The sequence below is a fragment of the Stegastes partitus genome, unplaced genomic scaffold (genome assembly GCF_000690725.1).
Source record: "Stegastes partitus isolate 25-593 unplaced genomic scaffold, Stegastes_partitus-1.0.2 Scaffold56, whole genome shotgun sequence".
NCBI classification, from domain to species: Eukaryota; Metazoa; Chordata; class Actinopteri; family Pomacentridae; genus Stegastes; species Stegastes partitus.
The window spans coordinates 126,530-147,745 of NW_007577787.1; the positions used below are offsets into that span (position 1 = coordinate 126,530).

Here is a 21,216-nt window from a genome sequence, read left to right on the forward strand (position 1 = left end):
CTGTTGGGTGATGGTGTTTCCAGGATTCACCACCAGCTCCCAACTCACTGACCTCCTCCAGGTGGAAGGTTGAAGGGAACCTGAATCTTTTAAGCTGGAGGATCAGAAAAAAGGAGGAGAAAGACATAGATATGTATAATAAAGGCTACATGTCTCGTCCGCACTGTCAGCCAATGGAATCGCACGGCCACACTGGCGGCCATCTTGATTCGGTGCTCTCGTTCACCCATAACACTGTGTTGTAGTGGTGCATGTACTTTTTAAACAACCATGACTTGTTCAATTTTCTACCGATTTTCAAACGGTTTGGTTTGTTATAAACGTCAGAGGTGGAGTTAAAACACTGCACTTATGGATAATCATGTTACACTCTCACAGCCAGCAGCATTTAGTATTTTAATTATTTTGTATTTTATTTGTATTTCTGTAATTTGAATTGTGGCCACGTTAATAACGTTTGTAGAAACCGAACCGTTTGTAAATCCGTCAAGATTTCAGCGAGATCAGAGTATTTACGTTTGTGCAGATCATTTACCTTACATTACAGCTTCCACCAGAGAGCTGCCCCGAATCAAGATGGCCGCCGGTGATCCTGTTGAAACGCCGCCTTAAGAAACCTAGCCTTTATTATATACATCTATGGAGAAAGAGAGGAGAGGGTTACATATCACAATGACAGAGGATATGAAATAAAAGAACCTGCTGGTGGTTTAAGTCTCTCTGTGAAGATGTGATGTTACTCACTTTGGCAGAGTCAAAAACGACAGCTGCTCTGCTGATTCTCCAGCTCCACACGGACACCGAAGGTCCAGCTGGCCCTCCTGCAGCAGGAAGCAGCATGAAGAAATGTGTTTTAGCTGAAATCAGTCACACATTATATCAGATTCACGTAGACATACACATTCATGCACACATGTTGTTGGAGTGTGAGAATAAAGTATAAAGCAGCACTTACTTTCAGACACTCAGGTCCTGGGGCCAGAGAGAGGTTCAGATACTGCTCCTCTCTAATGGACTGGCAACCACATCCGCAGAAGAAAGAGAAAGTTCAGATGAAAATAAAGTTACAGACTTCCCGACAGAAACTATGACTGTGAAACGCTAAAAATAACAAAAAAGATTTAAGTTGGCATGTACAGAGCCAACAATGTCAAATCTTTAACTCTCTGATCTCCAACTTCAGTGACAGAGAAGAAGAAAAAAAAAAGTTTAGTGTGTTTGTACCTCTTACAGGTCTTGCTGTTCAACGTTTCAAAGTAAACATGTGCACCGACAGGGCAGGTGTATGTGACGCCCATGACAGCTGCTGCCATCCGCTGGTCTAAGGGCAGAGATGTGACCATGTTCAGCACACAACTGAGGAGTTCATGGGCATCCTGCACAGAAACATCCATCCATCCATCTATTATCTACACAGCGCCTAATCCTCACTGGGGTCGCGGGGGGCTGGAGTCTATCCCAGCTGCACAGAGACTTACATTAAAAATGTTTCAGAAGGTGAGCATTTGACAAAAACTATAAAACTAGTTCAGCAAGGTAAGTGTGGTACTATGCTGCATCCTGTATATAAAACATGTACCAACCTTTTGACTGCCGTCCCAGAACTCTGAGCTAAACTCAGCAACAGTATCTTTACAGACAGTCAGTATGAGCCTTGTTGTTGGAGAAGCGACTGACTCCAACGTCACCTAACTCTCTGTAAAGAACAAACAAAAAGAGGAGAGAATGCTGTTTAGATGCTGTCACTTCAGGTTGAGCTGCAAAGTAGTGAAGAAACCAAAGAGTGACAGGAACTGTGTTAGTGTGTGCATTACACCTGATCACCTGGGATCCCAAGTGAGGAAACCACACCTGCTGCTGCTTGTAGACCTCCTGAATGAAACCACTCAGGAGGCTTTGCAGGGTGGAATTTATACTGCACGTCTGCGTCAGGTTGGATGACCTTGAATCAAATCACAAAGGGGACAACAGTCAGTAGAGGGCTCATTTTCTTTCCTTTATACATGTGTAGCCTTACTTCATACATGAAGATTCATAGACTTCATGTGACATATACAGTTTTCAAATACTTGGATGTATGAGTATTGAGTGTGTCTATGACTGTCTTCACATACCCCAGGCAGACGAGCTCCTCACTGCAGAGAGGTTTGGAGTTGGTGGGATTTAACTGTCCGCTTTGACCTGCAGGCTCCCACCATGCACTGCTGAAATCGACCGGCCGGAAACTGGCGCATCGCTTTCTGCAGTGACGTCAGCTTTGACTCCACATAACTGCTGTTGTCAATGTTGCAGACAAGGCTGCTGATTTCTAATATATTGGATTTGCCATCGATCAACTCGACCACCAAGCTGACTTTGGCAACCTCAGAGGGCTTTTGTTGACTCCGTCGGTATCAGCAGGAGACTCCACCTGTTACTATTAGGAACAGACAGAATAACACAGTTTAAATACAGCAAAAATAAAGCACATATAAGTGTTTCTGAATTCAGACTCCACATGTTACTTTAACAGTTAATACTTGCAAATTCAACCACTGACGCCACCAAGGTGCCTTCCTCTGCTTCTTCTCCTTGGTCTTTGGGGCGTCTGGGGTTTGTGAAGCCTCCTGGTCCTCACTGGTGTTGACACTGGTGATAAAGGGAAACTGATTTTAGTTGACTTCATGCTTCTGCTATAATGACTGGACCATTAACATAAAGAATATATGTTCATGGTCAGTCTGTGTCAGATCAGTCAGAATTCAGGAAATATTTTACTGAAACATGTCACATTTTGTTCAGAACTGACTTAATCATTATTTGGGACCCAAAACTAACTTATGTAACATATTCTGGAGATATTAAAATGGCTTCACAGCCCTAGTACACTAGCAAAGAATTCGAGCTAGCGAGCTAGCACGGCAACAAGCTAATAAAGCACAACATTATTAGCTTAACCTAGAGTCTGCTAGTTAGCCTCCTAGATAATTAATAATACATTTTGTAGTGCTGGTTAGCTGTTATGTTACTGTTTTAGACTATGTTGGCCATCATTTCAGAAAGTCAACGTTAGCAAAACTACAGTTTGAAATTCATTGATGTCCACTGCACATTCTCTCTCCAAGTCCTACTCTTGAATTTTCGCATATTACTAAATAAGTTTCTGCTAGATTTTTTTCAGTATAACAGAGAACCTTACACGAGACTCTCTTTTGTCTGTCTCCTCATACAATTTCATGTCCCTGCGAGTTATATTTCTGGAGATATTAAACTTTAACAATGGCTCAACCTCCTAAAACGCCAGCAAAGAATTAGAGCTAGCACGGCAAAAAGCTAATGTAGCATAACGTTATTAGCTTAACCTAAATGAGAGAGATAGTCTTTTAGACAGATAATACGACATTTTCTATCAGCAAAACACAGAAAATACCAGGAAATCGTTCAAAAACGGATAAAGATACAATTTAGTAAAATGAGAGAGTAAAATGTGAACCTTTTGGCATTTTCCAAAACAGCTGAACATCTTGGTAGTTGCTAAAGCAAGAACTCCTTGAAATGAACTGAAATGTTCTTTCCACCTCTCATTGAATTTAAATTGTTGATTGTGATGTCCATCATCAGAAACCATAGAATCCATCAGACAGACATGTTATTGCTGCTTTCAGGATGCGTCTCCAGCCAACTACTGTGTTTGACTTGATGTTTCACAAGCAGTTCTTTGATACCATCAAAATAAATACTCAAGCTGTACGAAGAATTAATACATATTTGATTTTATGTCAGTATTTTAAATTAACTTTAACTAATGGAGTTTAAAGCTCCAGGGGGCTAAACTTTAACACTTTCTTAGTGTGTCCTGGAAATGAATGTGTAAAATACCACAGAGATATGATGGTTGGTGTCTGAGGTGATCACATTTTTATTGTGAATTTATAAATGGAGAAACTTGAGCAACCACAGATGTAATATCACAACATCATACAGACATATTGTAAAATCTGCAGTGTGAAAAACTTGAATGAACTTAACCCTGTTCAGGACTTTCATGTTGCCATACGTAGAAGGTCTTTCTGGGTCCGTTGGACCCCAACAAAGAATCTGTGAAAAATATATGTTGGTGTTCGTTATAGATTTTAGACTATGTTAAATACATTTTCTGATAAGTTGACGTATTTTTGGTTCCAAATGCACAAAAAATGTCTCTCTTTTTATATTTAAAAAAAAAAACAAAACAATACCTGTCACGTAAACCAAATGGTCTGGGATCCAAAAGACCCCAAAAGTCCTGAATAGGGTTAGATGGTCGACTCACCTCTTCAGATACTTCACATCTGTTTACAGCTGGATGAACGCTTCTACTGGTTTATTTCATGGGAACAGCAAAGAGCTCAGCCAGTGACACACAACATGTAGCTACGAGTACTTGTACTGTAATTTTTAGTGATTTTTTTTCAATTTGTATAGCACAGATCACAACATATGTCATCTCACATCTAACAGTAAGGCGAAAACCTTACGAATTTAAACAGAGAACCCAACAATACAAAGCTGCCTTTGGACTTCCTCTGAGCAAGCGGTCGGCAACAGTGGGAAGGAACCAAAACCCTCCTCCTCCCTAAAGAGAGGAAAAAAAAAACATCCGACAGAACCAGGTTCAGGAAACCGGTTGGGTCAGGGTGGGGATGAGGGGTGTCGGGACAGCAGGACAGCAGGTTGTAGCACATTTAATAGAAACAAATGCATACACACATCATTCACAGCCACCTTGTCTCTTCTCTTCTAATCTCGGTCCTTAACTTGTGTATTACCTGAAAGTTCTGTCTCTCCTTGACTGGCTGTCAGAATGAAAGTCACACTCAGTGGTCCTACAGTGACCTTGTGAAGCTATTAGTAGACAAATGGTGGAGTTGGGTAATGTATCTGTACAGTATTCTCCTAATTCACAAATAAACCCACAATAAACACCCGTTCATGTGCTTCAGTACATTTGCTGGTGGTATAATATGTTTTGTTTGTGCCGTGGCAGTGAAATACTGATTTTTAGTATTGATTTAATGATTTTTTAGGCCCGTAGTGCATCTAAAACGCCTTCTAATTTTATTTATTCAGGTTCCCGTCTTTGCCTTTTACCACTTCTAGGTTTTTCACTTTCTTTGTGTCTGTGACCTGTGCTCGTAATTTCCTTCTAAGTGCATTTTCATTTCTTTTAATGTACTCATTGAATGACAATAAAGTCAATCTATCTAATCTAATCTATCTAATAAACTCTCTGCATGACAAACGCAGCAACACGAAGCGGTTCGTAAAAAGCACAGCAAGTCTTAAGTTTGTTATTTATTTTAATGAGTCTTATTTCTGCAAATTCAAAACTTGACATGGTCCTTTTAAACATCCAAAATAACTTACTTAAACATTCAGCATTGTGGAAAAAACAAAGACAACGGGCAGCTGTAAAAACTACTCATGAACAACTACGAAGAAAAGGCTAGTTTCCCTTAAACACCAAAAATGGCAAGCACGTATTATATCGAGGCACGCCCATTATTATTTCAAAGGGTTTTCCTGGTGTACACAAAGCACATTCAGTAACTTACAAATAAAACTCTGAACATAATGTAAATCTTTACCGCGGGTAAAGTCATTAAGTCTTGACATTCGCAGGGTCAGACGGATGCATGTTTGCTCGTACTACAGATTAACCAGAGTTATGGAAAGGAACAAAGACAATACTTAATCAGGTTTTTCACAGTGAATCTGCTATTTTGTGTCCAACTAAAAAAAAAAACTTGACTGGAACTATTATTATCATAAGGGGCATGCCTTATAGAAACAATAGGTAATCATTTAAAGTTGGTTTACATTTCCATTTTCAAGGTATTTTTTTGTCTAATTGTACAAAGCAAAGAGAGGAAAGTAGAATTTCAATGTGTGAATACGTTTCACCTGAGATGAGGCTCTGCAGGAGGATGAGGAAGAAGCATTCCACATTAATATGTGATTTATTTACCATATATTTCATATATAAAAAGCCAATTGTAAATGACTAAAGTCCCTTTGTTTTTCCGTTACAGATTCAGTGTGAGAGCACCTCAGAGGTACATGTATCGATGTGGAGATCAGACAAGTTAAAACATTAAAAAGCAGAGTTCCAACACGTTTCCTGTTTTTTTTTTTTCCCCTCCCCTAATTCACAATACAACATAATCCATGGTTGTGCCCGTTTTAGGTATTCTACTTGTATGGCTGCAGGTCAAAAAGCTGAGTTCATGAAAGCTTCATGTTAGAGCTTTTAAATCTCCATGGAGTCCAGGAACTCTTCTTCAGTGATGTGCTCCAGCCTCCTCAGGACCGTGTGTGAACTGGCTGCAGGGTAATCCGCTACAGGGAAGTGGGGCATCGGTTGGCTGTAAGGAGGAGGGCTCTGGAAGGAACAGCAGAGGGTGCATAGGAAAGGCAACAGCTGGGTGATGGAGGACAGGGAGCGCTGAGTGAGGAGGGGGGACTCCAGACGCTCCGTGGTGGATTCCTCACTCAGTCCATTCAGGGTCTGAAATAACAGGACGAGACGTCATAATCAGAGAGAGACACGGTAATTTAAAAACAAAAGAGCAACAACAATAGAGCTGTGGAATAGTGGTTGGTTGTGGTGGTGCTTTTAGATGGTATTTTAAGAGCTAAATCCTGATTAATTCAGCAACATTCAAAAATAAATCATTATTTATTTAAAATCTAATGGGTTTCAATGTGTGGTTTTTGTGTTGTATCCTGCTACACTCAGTTTTTATTCAGTTTAAAGGAATCTTACTGGAATCCTTCTATTGCTGGTACTGGTGTTGTGTATTAGCATTTGCTATTAAGCTATGATACTTGCACTGGCTAACGTTTTTAATTTATCAGTGTAAAGTGTGTTTGTCTCTGTCAAATGTACCATAAATAAATAAAAGCTTAACACAGAATCACAGAACTCTCCTGGATAATGTTACGGCCACCAAATTTCATTATTTGTTTCTGATAAAACACATTTCAGCTGAGTAACCCATGGCTTCTCAGTTGCACAGAAGAGTGCAGAATTTTATATTTGTTACAAAATCTGGGTAATGAGAACTTTTTTTTTTTGGCACATTTTTTAAATGAGGCTCGTCGAATTAAGTGATTTTGATGAAATATGATTTTAGACTTAGTTAAGTGTTACAATGGGATGGTGCGTCACACTCAATTAGTTCAAGGACTGTAGGAAAGTTGAACATCCAACAGTTATTCCTGTTATTACAGTTTCTGGTTCTAATAAATGGTGAAATTTTGTCAATTTAGCCGGCATGTTTTGGGTTCAGAGCGTTAATAAGTGAGACCGAGGCCCTTACTGTTAGGAGATAGGATGCATTTCTGAGAGAAGATTAAAAAATAACAGGCAAAGTGGAGATGTAAAATGCCACAGCACTTTGCACTATGAAGCAGCTTTGACACACAAAGCATTAACAAGGTTACCAGACCACATGCTAAATAACAGTAACAGTGAGCCTCTCACCCAAATTACTTTTCAGGACACTTAAAATTGGGAATAATAATCTATAAGTCTGACATGTGATGCGTTAAGCCTGTTATCTCACCCCAAAGCGTTGCTGTATCCCTTCCACTACTCTGACTACGTGTGGTATGCATTCCTGTTCGCCTTCGATCAGTGCAGTTTCTGGACCACTGTAGCGGCTCACATCCACCTCAGGGACAAATGCCCAGCGATACCTGCAAGACAAACGCAAAACAGGAAGGACAGAAAGTTTCAGGCAGATGAAAACACATATAACTACTTAATCAAATGACAAATGTAAGTTCTACAATTCTACAATTTCATTTAGCAGATGTTTTTATCCAAAGCGACGTACATCTGAGAGTAAATACAACACAAGCAAGGATCTAGTCAGGAGAAAACAATCTGGATAAGTGCCGTTAAGTAAGTATGTCTATAAGTCCCTTTGCCCTTTAATGGGCTCTTACATCTGAAAGAGTGGTATCTTGTCAGGGGGGAAAGCCAGTGAGGTGTCCAGAAACTTGCAGGCTGACAGGTACATGTCCAACTCCGCCTGGGAGAAATTCACTGGTCCGTTTTTGTCAAGGGCTCCACGCACCACTTTAGCCAGTCTTAGTGGTACAAAGAAATACAAGACAAAGCACCGAGTATGAGGGTGAGAGATTCAACATTATGTTAATGAAACAGGAATTCATTAATGAAAGAATGAACTCACTTTGACACGTCTTTATCTGCCTGCAGAGCTTTCTCTAGACGTGCAAAAGTGCGAATCTGGAAAGCAAGTCGAGAAAAGTTCACTTCAGACACACATTATTAAGTGTATTAAACCTGGTTCTTAGAGGATGGGATCTTACCAGTTCTGTGACCATTATGGGCCAAAGAGACGTCAGGTGCTGGGATGAAATTCGCAACAAGAGAACACGAAACATCAGGAACATCTGGGCTGAAACAGCAGGGCTGGGGTTCATACGCAAAGTCTCTGTGAGACGCTCTAAAAAGAAGAGAAAATGAACAGTAATTTAAAAATGTCGTTTTTAAACTAGATTGAACACAATCAAATAACAATCTACAATCTAATAGTAATAGTACCAAACCTTGAATTAGGGGCAGATAGAGGTGGTACTGGTCGAGTTCTCCGCTGAACATGGCAAACGCCTGGCGTTTCAGCAGCATGGGTTTCTGGTCGACATTAGCGAACAGTTTCAGGGAGCTACTCTGCATGCCTGGAGCACAGATACATGTACATAAACATCAAGATGTAACAGCAAGTAATCAAACACATGCCTATAATCTGAATTTCCCTTCAAGAAGTGTCATTGTGACTGCTCTGATTTGAAAATAGTTTCTATCTACTTTTTTGCCTGAGCTGTAGGTTACTTCAAACTCTTAAGAAGGATGAGCTTTCTTCTTTTTGGTATGAAATGAATGCATTTACAAACTTCTTGAGTTCTCCTCCCTTCCCTTCACTGACAAAAAGCATTCAACTTTCTTCAAAGAAAGAAAGAAAAAAACCTTCTCTATCACAGAATACTGAATTGCTTTCAAGTTTAGATTGCAAAAGTGTCTTTATAGAATCAGACATTTCCTAGAGGCTGTACTCACTCATAAGGTCTTTAAACATGGTCTTCTCATGAGTCAGCAGGTGGTCAACAATGGATTTCCAACTAAAGAGAACAGAGGCAGCAGTCAAGCAGCAGACATTGATCTTGTTGATCCCAAAGTCATGTCCGCAAAACAATTTAAAACAGCCAAGAGACCATTTAATTTGGATTTAGGTTGCCATGTTGCTTTCTTTAAAACCTGATATGTGGGATTAACTAGAATTCACTTTACCACAGCAGAACATTACCAGAAAAAACTTGATCTGGGACAAGTACAGGTTTGGATCACTGTTTATACTTTCAATCAGGTCTGGGTCCTGTCCATTTCTATTACTATGGGTTCTGGGTGTGATCAATATTATGTGTAATATCCAAAGGGATCTGAGAAGATCTATCTATGATCAAACAGCATGGATCATTATGGAAGTGCAGCGTGTGTGTGTGTGTGTGTGTTTGTTTGGATATTAGCTAACATTAAGAAACGTAGCAAAGAGTGAGCATGGTTTTTATAGTTTTAAAGAACAATCGATCAAAGTTATCTTTCTTATGCTACAAGCAACGAAACTGCCGCCGATTCTAAACGAAACGTGTTTGCTGTGCGTCGCCATGACAGCAAGCAGACTTTTAGGATAAAATATGGAGTGGGCTAGTGGAACAGCTGAATGCATTTTACCAACTGTTTTGTCAAAGCGGATGGATTACATGCGTCATAAACAGGCTTTGTATTAGTAAAGACGAAAAGTTTTGTTCCGACAACTTGTAAATTATCGTTAACACCTTAATAGTCAATCAGCTGTGAAATTGGTGATGATTTGGTTTGTGCCTTCCTAAAGGGACTGGGTGAGGCACGTCTTTGATGTGCATGAGTCCTGGTTGCAGCTTTTGTTCTGAGTAGTAAATTTCTGTTTCCTTTTTGGCTTTGGGAACAGATTCTTGGACCCATGACGGGTTCTGTTAAGCCCTTCTAATCAGATCTTTCTCCTTTTAGTTTCCAAAACCTGTTGGAAGTATTTGTGTAACTGTATGCGTTGGAATGTGGTTTGCACACATGGCTGATTTGACATGGATTGAATCAGATTTGTCACCACCAATCTGTTGCAACAAACTGACTTATCAAGTAGTAAGCCCCAAGTACAGGATGTTAAGGCTTTATGCATGTAATCCTCCACTTTTCACTGCCATAAACAACATCTATTAATTAGATCATGCTACCGGGGCAGTTAAAGATTTGCTGTATGTGTGCATGTATGTGTTGTTTGGTATTCCTGAAGTTCCCAAGACAAACGGTGAGCAACTGTATGTATAAAAGTTCCCACCTATCGCACCAACATACAAACCTGTGTGCACAGGAGGCATCCATGGTGAAGAAGAGGGGGTCCATGAAAAGCTCAAAGACCTCTTTCCTCCAGGCCCTTTTGGTATAGGCATACCCACTCAGACTGCTCAGCAGCTGAGCACCCGCTTCAAAGCTGGGCATGTTGTAGGCACTACAGGAGGGAAAGACCAAGTTAGAGAGAATCTATTAACCTCGAAAAGATCAAAGCTGTTACCATCAAGATAACTCTGCAACAGTAATTACCTGTGGTTCTTCAGGTAGGGGAAAACATAGTACATGAGTCGGGAGATGAGAGGAACGGCTTTCTCCTTCTCGTCACTGCGGTATACCATGTCCAGAAGTGGTGCCAAGATCTACACAGTGACAAAGAGTGTAAATAGAATCTCTTGCAATCATCCACAAAAAATACCCACACCTAATTTGCACAAAAACACAAAATTACCTCAGCCAGAAGTACAAGAGCCTGCACGCTGTAAACAGAGGGAGCTGAGGAGGAGACCATGGCGCTGGCTTGAGCCACTGACTCTGACAAGGAGAGGAAGACCAGAAATGGGATTCATGTTACCAAGCTTTTAATAACTCAGATATATTCTATATTCTAGATGTACTCAAAGGTACACTGGAGTTGTGGGGACTGTTTCAGTGCTTAACACGGTAGTTCAGATGGAGCAGCACATGCAATAGGTGACAATCAGGATAGAAGTGTTACATCATAAAATGAAGTCGTCACTCAGTGTAATGCTGAAGCGACGTAAACTTTCAAAATGAAGGAGACAAGTAGCCCCAAACAACGACAGAAAATGTTGCCAACATTATAGCAGAGCTGTCAAAACCCCAAACTCACTTTTAAAGTTGAATAGTTTTGTTATCATCCTGCTTTCTTGATCCAAAATCAAGCTCAAAATTTCTGTCACAGCACATCATGAGATATTAGTTGTACAGTTTTATCAACCTAGTTATTAAGTTCTTTTTTTCCCTTTACTTTATACTATCGACTACCATTTTAAGTGTATGGCATGGAGATAAATTTGCAACACATATTTTAAACATTATGGCTCAAAATCTTTAAATGTCCTCTTATCAAAAGTGCTTCTTGTTGGTACCTGGTTCCATTGGGCCTTTACTCTCACATTTAAAAAGAAATGTAAAAGTCATGTCCATTCATAATACTAAGCTTAGTTAAAGCAAAGAGCACTTTCTAAAGCAATAGGAGTCATTTTTAAGCTCTTTTTTGTTCATGTAAACAGAGTGCATGTAACTATTGATCAGAGTTATGTGAATTTACCACAATGCTCTCCGTCCATGTCTGCATCATCTGCTTCATCTGCTTCTGGGCAAACCTGTGGCTGATTTTTGACCTCAAGGCTGCGGCTGAGCCAACTGGTCTGCTCCAGAGATGAGCCTGCGATGCCACCTACTGCCTCGAGGATCCGCTGAGTCACCTCCTGCACGATAATATAATCATTCATATCAGCACGGCATCTTAGCTGCACTCGCTCATTATCTCAATCAACAAATTATTGATTTGACATCTAAAAATAGCAGCACGGCATTGCATCTCACCTGCAGATCTCTAGTGTCCTTCTTGCTGTCCAGGTTGGGAAGCCTATTGACAAAGTCATTCAGGATTCTGCAAGACAGAATATGTTATTGAAACTCAAACTTCGCTGCCAAAAATTCACAAATAAATACAAAGAATATGTTTATATGTTTATAAATAGAGAAATAAATGTAGTGTGATGCAGTGTGACCATTATGGTTGTTTTTCTGATCTGCCTACAGTATAATAGTAAGATCTAACTGACAATAAAAGAGACATTTTTTTAAAGTGAAATTAATTAAGGTACATTACTGCTGATCAGAGTAAAGGCGAGAACTGACCCCAGCAATAAGAAGTGTCCAGGTGGGGCCAGGTTGAGCTGAACAGACTCCCGTAACAAAGTGAGTAGAGGAGCAACATTTTCCTGCAGAACCTGAGCTGAAATACTACACAATACAACACACAAACCCAGAGATTGGTATGAAAGTGAGTATTACAGAAGGATCTTGGCAAATTTGAGATTGGTATTTGCATTCCATTTTTACCTCTGGATATAGGCATAGCTGAACTGCAACATGGGGACATCGACCAGTGTCGACTTCTGATGGAGACAAAAGTAAACCATTTGACTTAAAACATTTCCAGAATACAAGTCTTGAGCATTTCTATATGCATGTGTATTTATGTACCTGTTCTCCTTTGATCTGATATGGTTTTTTCACCACCTCTTTGACCAAGTGCAGGATGGTATCAGTGTGCAAGGTGTGCAGCGATTTCACCAGCTCCACAATGGTGAGACGAGACTCACTGGCCACAGGCAAAACCTACAGAAGACCAGAGGGCAAAAATGTAGTTACAGGTGCCCTAAAGCCAATCAGGGAAATTAATATAACAAGATTTTCTTGTTTTTAAACACACTGCAGCTCTTACTTTGTTTTTATGCCTTCTTTTACTCTTCCTGTTGCTCCAAACTGCTCCCAGAGAAGCCATCAGCTGAACGCCATACTGTGCAGTTAGAGGGAGCAGGAACTCCAGTATCCGCTGCCGCAAGACCTAAACGCGCACGAATCGTGAATGCTTGACATTTTTCATAAAAAGACATGTGCCTTGCTTGAATTATGAAAATATGAGTGTATGATAGGATTGACAATAGCCCCATCATGACACAGATATGTGTTGAAAAAGAAAAATACTGATAATATGCATGCACTCTGCAGAATTCTCACACACCCTGGAGCCTTTGAAATAGACAGAGGTAGAAGTGTGTCTGCTGCTCTGTGCAGAGTCCGATGCACGCCTCTGATACTCTTCCTTCATGACCACGCCCCATAACAACGCCATACTGCTGAGCATGTGCGGCAGTGCCTCGATCACAGCGTTGCGTGCATTACGAATGTCCACAAGATCGCAGGCAACGAGGGACTGACGAGAAGAAAGAGGGAAGAGATTTAGCATTACACTATTACGGTGGAGGTAAATGTGTTTATGTGTGTTCCATTTTTTTTACCCTTTTGTTGTCCAGTAGACAATAATGTGTGATGGTGGTCAGGCCTTCTAGCAGAGTCAGAGGGTAGTCAGGGGCAATATTCTCCCTCCTTCCACTCAGGCTGATGAAAAGTCAGAAAAAAAACATTTATATTTTATGAATATCAGCATTGTATCTGCAGGAATCTCCTGTATCAACATTTAAAAGAAGAGTTTTGTGTTATTAAATTAAATGAAGATGTCCAACACATAAATGAAAGCCTCACAAGAATCTAAGTAAAATAATTAGACAGTGTAGCGGCATAAAATGTGAATGTGATAATGTTAACTGTATAAGTGAAGTTCTGTGTATTCAGGCTACCTCTGGTTTGTCTTTCCTCCGTCATGCTCGTACAACTTCACCAACTCATCCAAGTTCCTGCAGATCTGGCTGATGAGCGGAGCCACAATGATGCCTAATGAGCGTCCCAAGTACGGCAGAGAGGAGCACAGCAGTGACACCCAGTGGGGGTGCATGGCATAGCCGTACTGAGGCTGCAGAGCCCTGGCTGCTGCAGAAACAAACATTCCTTGAGCTGTGATGGGATGGCTTTGGACGTACTGGGCCGCCTTGATGGACTGCTGGAAAAGGACCGCAGTTTGCCACTCACGAGCAAGAGGCGTGCTGGCAGTTGAGGATTCACGAGGCTCCCCAGACTGGCCAGATGCGCCCCCCGACCCAGCCGCTGGGGCAGCCCCACCTGGCCACACGTGGTATTCAAGGACTATGAGAGCCTGGAGAAGTTTCAGTAACTCCATTTGTAAGGTGTATTGCTCCTGTCCTCCTCCTGTTCCAAGATTCACCAGACTCTCCTCTGACAGGCCTCCCTGCTCCTCTAGTAGATCCACACCTTTGGACGATCCCTTCTCCGTTCCCTTCTGGCTGATATACATAGATGCAGAAAGTGTAAGCAGGGCATACTGCTGCACTTTACAACCTGAGAGAAGTCTGCGGATGGGCTCCAGGTTGGCCTTGCTGCCTTCTTGTGCTCGTGCTGTGCAGACAAGTTGGTTCACCATCCGAGTCAGCACCTCAACACTCTTCACCTGAACCTCTCTGTTCCCCTGCAGGTCGACAGGACTCAAGCTCAGATAGGACGGGTATTGAGAGCGCAGAAATTGCAGACACAGGGACACCAGCAGTTCAATCAGCAGGGACGGGGGCACAGAAGGGGAGGAGGAAGGGGAAAGCAAGCAGCCATAAAAGCCCTTGCCATCCTGGGCCTGTTGGTGACGCTGCAGAAGGTTGGAAACCAGGTTTAAATGTGCAGCAGAGCTTGTGTCCAGTGAGGTGGAGGAGAGGGCATCCACCAGAGGGCACTCAGCACTGCTCCTCAGCAGACTGTCTAGCAGTGCTAACCCTTGGAGTAGATGGTGCCAGCCGCCGGCCACAGGATACAGCAGGACATGGCGAAACAGGGAATCGATGGCTTCTCTTTTTTCACGTTCCTGCTTTAACAGACGAGACCTGGCTATAGCCTCCAGCTCTAAATCCTCCTCATCTTCACTCGACAGTGAATCAGATGCCTGTGTGTGCTCAGACTCTGCCCTCCGCAGGCCGTTGACCAAACCTCCGTCTTCAATGCTGCGGTACGGAGCAGAGCCTGAACTGGAGTTTTCTGTGGACACTTGAGCACCACTGGTGTCAGCTGACTCTGTGTGCTCACTCTCAGGCTCCTCGTCCTCCTCCTGTCTAGCTTCCTCTTCTTCTGTCTCTTCACTCTCGCTCCTTGATATTGCTAAAGCGTCAATTGGCTTTGGCAGCTCTGGGCCGCTATCTAACTCTGCCCACAGGGATTCCCGGTCCACAATGTTCAGGACATTTAAAGTGGTGACCTCTCGTGCCATGGTGTCTGTAGATGAGCCAACGGTTTTGGAGGAGCTTCGACTTCTGTTGTTTAGAACTTTCAGGTTACCTTAAAAACAGCGATTACATTAGCTTCACGAAACACAGACCAAACATTGAATTTTTAATAAAGTCAGATTGAATTCACTCAAGCAGCATCCACTGATAAACACACTTACCAGCAGTAATATTTTGTTTGATGCTCTGAATGGAACAGCGCTGAGTGGACGGGTGAAGCAGCAACAACAGAATGGGTTCCAGGATCCGAATCACGTCATTAAGCGACAGAGCCCTGACCAGCCAGCACTGAGCTGTTGCACTTATTGAGCCATCAGTACAGCTCAGACTGTCCACCACAACGCACAGAGACCTGAGAGAGACACATTTCAAAAGTCAATTTTTTTTGCAATCGTAAGCTTTCTTCTTCTGTACTTCTCTGAATTTGTTTTCATCTTTATTTTCACTGCATGTTGTAAATGATGAACAGGACAGGGTGGCGAAGGAGCAGCAACTTTTACCTGGAAGATGCTAACAGAGGAAGCTACACTTACCTCTATTTAAAATGTTTGTCCTATGTAGAGTGAGCTTTTAAGACATCTTAGAATCAGCCGGTTTGACCCATCTCAAAAAACTTGGCTTATTTTTATTAGTTTATGTTTCACGTGTTCTTTTCCAACCTGAGCAGTAACATCTTAAGCTTATTTGTGAGGGCACTTCAACACCAATCCTATTCTGATGACAGGCTATTTTAATCATTCCTATCATTAAAGCTAAGTGTCCACATAGTTTTTTTTTGAGTGCCAGTGTTTTTTTCAGTTGAATTCAGCCAACCAGAGAAGAATTGCTGCACCCAGCGTCTTTTTTCAGAGCATTAAGCCTCTTTTGTGCCGTCAGTCTGAGTGCCTCTACTTAAACATCTCTGACCTTTTCAGAAAGAACCTTTATATAGAACATTTAGTGGCATTTATGTAGTGGATTTACAGAGCAACATTTAGCATGCTGTCATGTTAACGCACTTAAAATTGCCATTGATCTTCACAGTAACATAAGTCTGATGCAGCTTGTTTTAAAAGGCATCCTGTCACCAACTCTAGTGTTGGACAGGTTGAACAGTGCCATATAACCAAATGAAGGATTCCAGACTGTAAAACTTATCTATCATCATTTAGAGATACAAAAAGGTAGGCTATTTATAATATCTTGTTCTCAAATTCAGACTTGTTAGCTGCGGCATACTTGTTTTCTGTAGGAATCAACAAAAGTCCTACTGTTTCACTTGAAATTTCACAGGAACAGTTACGTAAAGTTTAACTTTTCTCAGCCTTGTTGTGCTAGTTCCCACAGCTCTGTTACTAATGACACTATCGCTTCAAGGGATGGCAGGTTAATCAGGTTTTAGAGAAGCAGTGACGCTTATTTTGAGCAACTAAACTACACAAGATACATACTGAGACAGAGTGTACAATATTTAAAATCACAAAAAGGCTATGAATAGCAACTCTGACCACCATTCGTCTTGACTGCATACCACAACCATGTACTGACCGGTCAAAGGAACGACTGAGGGACATGGTCCTGCTGGTCTGAATCTCCCGGGTCAGGTGCCACAGCACTGTGAAGCGGTGTAGCGCCTCCAGCCTAACTGCCTGTGGGAGACAAACACACAAACCTTTGGTTTATTTGCTCGACTTGTCACATTGACTATTAGATCTGTTTGTGTGTCCTAGTTAAGCTGACACATCTTGAAGATATTGAGGAAAAAAAAACAAAACGTGTGAATGAGTCATGTGGTTCAGCAGGTCCACACACCTTGTCTTTGTGTTGTAGTGCCTGGCAAATGATGTCTTCACAGATGGATGCTGATGGAGCCAAACAGTGCAGCCTGTAAAACAGTTCAACACAGGAAATGTGCTGCTCTCTCCGCTCTGTCTCTAACTGACTCCACAGTACCTGGGACACCCTCTGGATTACAAGAAAAAAACAAAACCAACATATTGAATACTGTATTTATTCTCTAGTTTTCACTTACACTAACTTTTTTTCCTTTGATAATCTAACCTGATAGAAATCGGTGCCCTCCTCTATGGCACGAAGCACGGCAGGATAGATGGGTGGCACAGTGACCATCTGCAGCCGCCCACTCAGAGGGTTGGACTCGGAGTTCTGGTAGCGTCTGTGCTTGTCCTGAATGACCAGTGCTAAGGATTGGGAATGGTTGATGAGCTCCAACAGGGAAGCCACTGCAGTGTGCTGGATGTTGTAGTCCCTGGACAGGCAGCACAGTGTCATCAAGGACCTCAGCCACACAGGCAGGCTGTCCACGTCACTACCTGTGGCAAGCAAAAAAACTTTTAATCACTCGTTTGCAGGTTACAGCATGTAACTGACAGTCGCATTAACTCCATCCGTGTGCTGACCTGTGTGGCCAAACATTTCTGTGTGGAGAGCCAGAGTCTCCTCTTCAGTTAGGTAGACAGGAAAAGTGGTGCCCTCCAGCAGCAGGTGGCAGGTGGCGATGAAGGCCTGTCGACAGGCCTCAGAGATCTCCGCCCTTCCTCTGGGCATGAATCCAGCCGCCCAATCCACACACCCCAAGTGCCCGCGTTCCTTTTTCTTCTCAGTAGGGGCTGCTGAGCCCAGGGCCTCAGAAGAGGGGTGAGCTTTGAGTTTATTTGGAGTGAACAGCTCAGTCAGTTTGTCTTTAATTTCCCGCCCGCCCAACAGAATCTTTTGATTCCCAGCAGGAGCACTGTGGTCAGGCTGTGGCGCTTCATCAGCTCCCCTGACATCCTCCACCTGCACCAAAAGGTATCTGAAATGCAGCAGGAGTGAAAATATTGAGAAATCACAGTTAATAAACGTGCTCCATGGAGACCATTGCAACTGTCTCAGAAGTTTACCTTGTTGCTATAAAAGCCAGTATGTCCTGCAGACATTGTGTCATGGTATCCACACTGCCTCCCCTTCGCCACACTCCCTCGCCTTCTTTGCCAATTCTCTCAGCTCCTAGTCCCATCCCTGGTGGCAGATGTTGCTCTGACGGCGAGGCGCTGATGCCCAAGCCGCTATCTTCAGACCTGAGCGCTGGGTAAACACCATTAGCAGGCTCTGCCTCATCACCTCCATCTCGGTTCAGCTCTTCGTCTTCATGATGCCCATTAACCTGACCAACACTGCCATCTTTCTCTCCTTCATTCTCTATATCCTGGATAAAGTGTAATTGATACAATGAGCACAGTCAAATGATTCAAAAAATAACCCACATTGTCACAGATGGTAAAATGCCTAACCTGAGTCTTGGTGTTTTCCTCCTCTGGCGACTGTATCTCTATCTCCTCTGAGTGTGCCGCTGCATCAACGTCCATGTAAGCCACGGGCATCTGGATCTTACTCAAAACCTTGAAACATGCGCGCAGACCCTGTGTGACATCTTCTAGGCAAACAGAGTCCATGTGGCTGCGCAGAGTCCGCAGCATGTTGCCCAGCATTTCAGGAAGCAAATGGGATTGGATGTCAGCATGGAGCTCCTGTGGAAACATGGAGACATACAATTTGTGAGTAATGTGTGTATGAGTCACACAGGGGTATTATTTTGCATTTGTAACTGTAAGAACCAGAGAGATGCAAATTTGTTCACTAAGAAGATCTTATCATTTGTATATAATATAGTTTTCTGATTTTATGTCAATTTACAGTATTCTTTGAATTTTTTTCTGAGTGTTTTCATGTTTTCTGAAAACAGCCCTATGATACATGCCCCTGTGGAGTGTCTCAGGGAACAAACTACTGCTGTATAGGTGTGTGTGTGTGTTACCAGAGGAAGAACATCAAGCAGGAAAATGATGAGGTTGGACATCTCGGTGACAGAGGGAGTGGGATGACCGCGGTCCTGCTCAGGAGTTGGTGGATCATCTTTGTCACTGGGTTTAAAACAGTGATCCTCGTCAGTTCATGTTTGAGAGCAAATCTTCATTAATCTGATTCAGCCACATACGTAATTCTAACAAGCCATTGACTTTCTTTAACATAATTGCTGTATTATCTTATGTTTTGGGGTTGGCACTGTATACCTTATCACCAACACTCCATTGTGTGAAGCATGGGTTCTGAAATTCCCATGATTCTTAGTCACGGGCGTACCTGAGAGAAGCACAGAAGCGTCGAGTCATGTACTCCCACAGGTATTCGCTGTTCATGGAGCTCACGAGCATATTCATCGTCTTTATGATCTCTGATGCGTTCTTGTTTTCTTTTATCTTACTGTTAAAGAAAAACAAAAGAAACATCTGTTTCTGGATTCATCTTGTCGGATGAAATTTTGTCACGAGTTCAGTTAAATGTACATTCAACAGTGAACATACAGCGCATCTGTTTCGCCATGCATCACTCTCACCTAGCCAGCTGGTTGCCTGAGAGACCTGAGCTGGTGATGGTTTCCTCCCCCAGCATCTGTTGACAGTAGCTGTAGAAAGCTCGGACCACCTCCAACAACACGCTGCTCAAGACAGCTGGACCTGCAGAAACATTTTCATTATCACAGTATAGCAGGATGAGAGCAGGCCTGAGACAAAAAAAAAAAAAGTGGTGAATCCAGTAATTTTGCATTTTAAAATGAGTGTTTACTCCTTTGCTTAGTGCTGCGTACCTATCTCCGGTTTATCAAGCAGACTGATAATGATGCGAAACGGCCTGAGGTAAACAGTCACAGTTTCAGGGTCGCTATCCACATCCTTCTGTTTGAGGATGTTAATCAGAGCCTGGAGTCACACACACAAACAGAAGAGAATGACAGAAACAGGTGACAAACAAACGTTAATACGCTGTTCAAACACACATAACCTCTTGTTTACTATGCTTAGACTTTTTGGAAAATGTGCTTGTTTGCTTTAATGTTGTTATTCAGATAGAGGGTATTTGTGGGACTGTTTCCAAGGCTTTGTTGGTTACCCCAAAACCACACAGTGACTGTAGGCTCAGCTACTGCTGTTAGCCCAGAAGGAGTGCTTCACATAAACTCCAAGGGAAACCGCAAGTTATTTCTGAACAGCGTTTTGTATTGATTACTACACGAGCTGTAGCACATTAATTGAGGGCTGTTAGCGGTGCTTGTACATTGGTTTTGGTAGATTAAGACAAAGTCAGGTAAGTTGTTTCCCTTTGTTTTCCCTGCAGTCCTTTTGCATATCTTTTGAATTCCTCTATGAACACAGAAATGCTACTGATCTTCTTGAGGACGTAGACCAGAGGCCCACTTCCCAAAATGTCCAACACTTCCTTTAACAACACTGACAAGTCATGCTTAATTAAGAAATGCACATATATGTAAGTATTTTTTTAAGCTTTAGTCTGTATCTGCATGCTGATAAATGTGTGACATACCATCACAAGGAAATCTCGAGAATAGGTGTTGAAGTAGAAGGTTGTATGCTCCTCTGTGGTGGCGGAGAGGGTGGGGTGTGGTGACACCATTTCTCCTTTTATGTCAGTACCTGAAAACACATTCACATGAAAACGAACACGAGTGAATAAAGAGAGCCAGTAAATGTTGCAGTGATGTGATGTACGTATTGCATTGCTGCAGTATATTCTAATAATCGGAACCTAGAAGCCAGGCGTAGAGGCGTCTGTTTAGGGACATGTCTCTTCGGAGTAGCGTGAGCGATGCTGCAGACACCACTGTGGTCATGTCTTCAGCACTCAAAGCTATGCTGGAATCGGCTTGGTCCTAAAGCAGCAACACAGTTAATGGAGGAAAGAAGAAGAATGGGAGAGTCATGATAGAGCGACTGGCATGCTTAATGGAAAACAGATATAAAACTATGCATATCATAAACAAGTCCTAAAAGCAACACACAATATTAGCAT

General features: G+C 42.2%; 1 protein-coding gene across 1 annotated transcript in view; it reads right to left on the reverse strand.

Annotated features, from left to right (window-relative positions):
* Positions 1–5,300: 5,300 nt before the first annotated feature.
* The window catches only part of dop1b (DOP1 leucine zipper like protein B), a 25,572-nt gene continuing 9,656 nt past the window's right edge, over positions 5,301–21,216 (reverse strand). Inside the window, exons 7-38 of the mRNA XM_008275619.1 lie at positions 20,953–21,076; positions 20,731–20,840; positions 19,997–20,108; positions 19,745–19,865; positions 19,492–19,611; positions 19,166–19,271; positions 18,642–18,878; positions 18,252–18,556; positions 17,769–18,163; positions 17,410–17,681; positions 17,161–17,313; positions 16,897–16,997; positions 15,531–15,721; positions 13,828–15,421; positions 13,489–13,588; positions 13,212–13,403; positions 12,912–13,034; positions 12,671–12,805; positions 12,527–12,582; positions 12,323–12,427; positions 12,005–12,071; positions 11,727–11,886; positions 10,884–10,966; positions 10,685–10,794; positions 10,443–10,592; positions 9,107–9,168; positions 8,599–8,727; positions 8,359–8,495; positions 8,220–8,275; positions 7,972–8,115; positions 7,587–7,719; positions 5,301–6,526 (exon numbers count right to left, since the gene is read on the reverse strand). Of these exons, the coding sequence (XP_008273841.1) occupies positions 6,269–6,526; positions 7,587–7,719; positions 7,972–8,115; positions 8,220–8,275; positions 8,359–8,495; positions 8,599–8,727; positions 9,107–9,168; positions 10,443–10,592; positions 10,685–10,794; positions 10,884–10,966; positions 11,727–11,886; positions 12,005–12,071; positions 12,323–12,427; positions 12,527–12,582; positions 12,671–12,805; positions 12,912–13,034; positions 13,212–13,403; positions 13,489–13,588; positions 13,828–15,421; positions 15,531–15,721; positions 16,897–16,997; positions 17,161–17,313; positions 17,410–17,681; positions 17,769–18,163; positions 18,252–18,556; positions 18,642–18,878; positions 19,166–19,271; positions 19,492–19,611; positions 19,745–19,865; positions 19,997–20,108; positions 20,731–20,840; positions 20,953–21,076 (6,141 nt within the window). The 3' untranslated portion in view covers positions 5,301–6,268. The remainder of the gene's footprint in view (positions 6,527–7,586; positions 7,720–7,971; positions 8,116–8,219; positions 8,276–8,358; positions 8,496–8,598; positions 8,728–9,106; positions 9,169–10,442; positions 10,593–10,684; positions 10,795–10,883; positions 10,967–11,726; positions 11,887–12,004; positions 12,072–12,322; positions 12,428–12,526; positions 12,583–12,670; positions 12,806–12,911; positions 13,035–13,211; positions 13,404–13,488; positions 13,589–13,827; positions 15,422–15,530; positions 15,722–16,896; positions 16,998–17,160; positions 17,314–17,409; positions 17,682–17,768; positions 18,164–18,251; positions 18,557–18,641; positions 18,879–19,165; positions 19,272–19,491; positions 19,612–19,744; positions 19,866–19,996; positions 20,109–20,730; positions 20,841–20,952; positions 21,077–21,216) is intronic.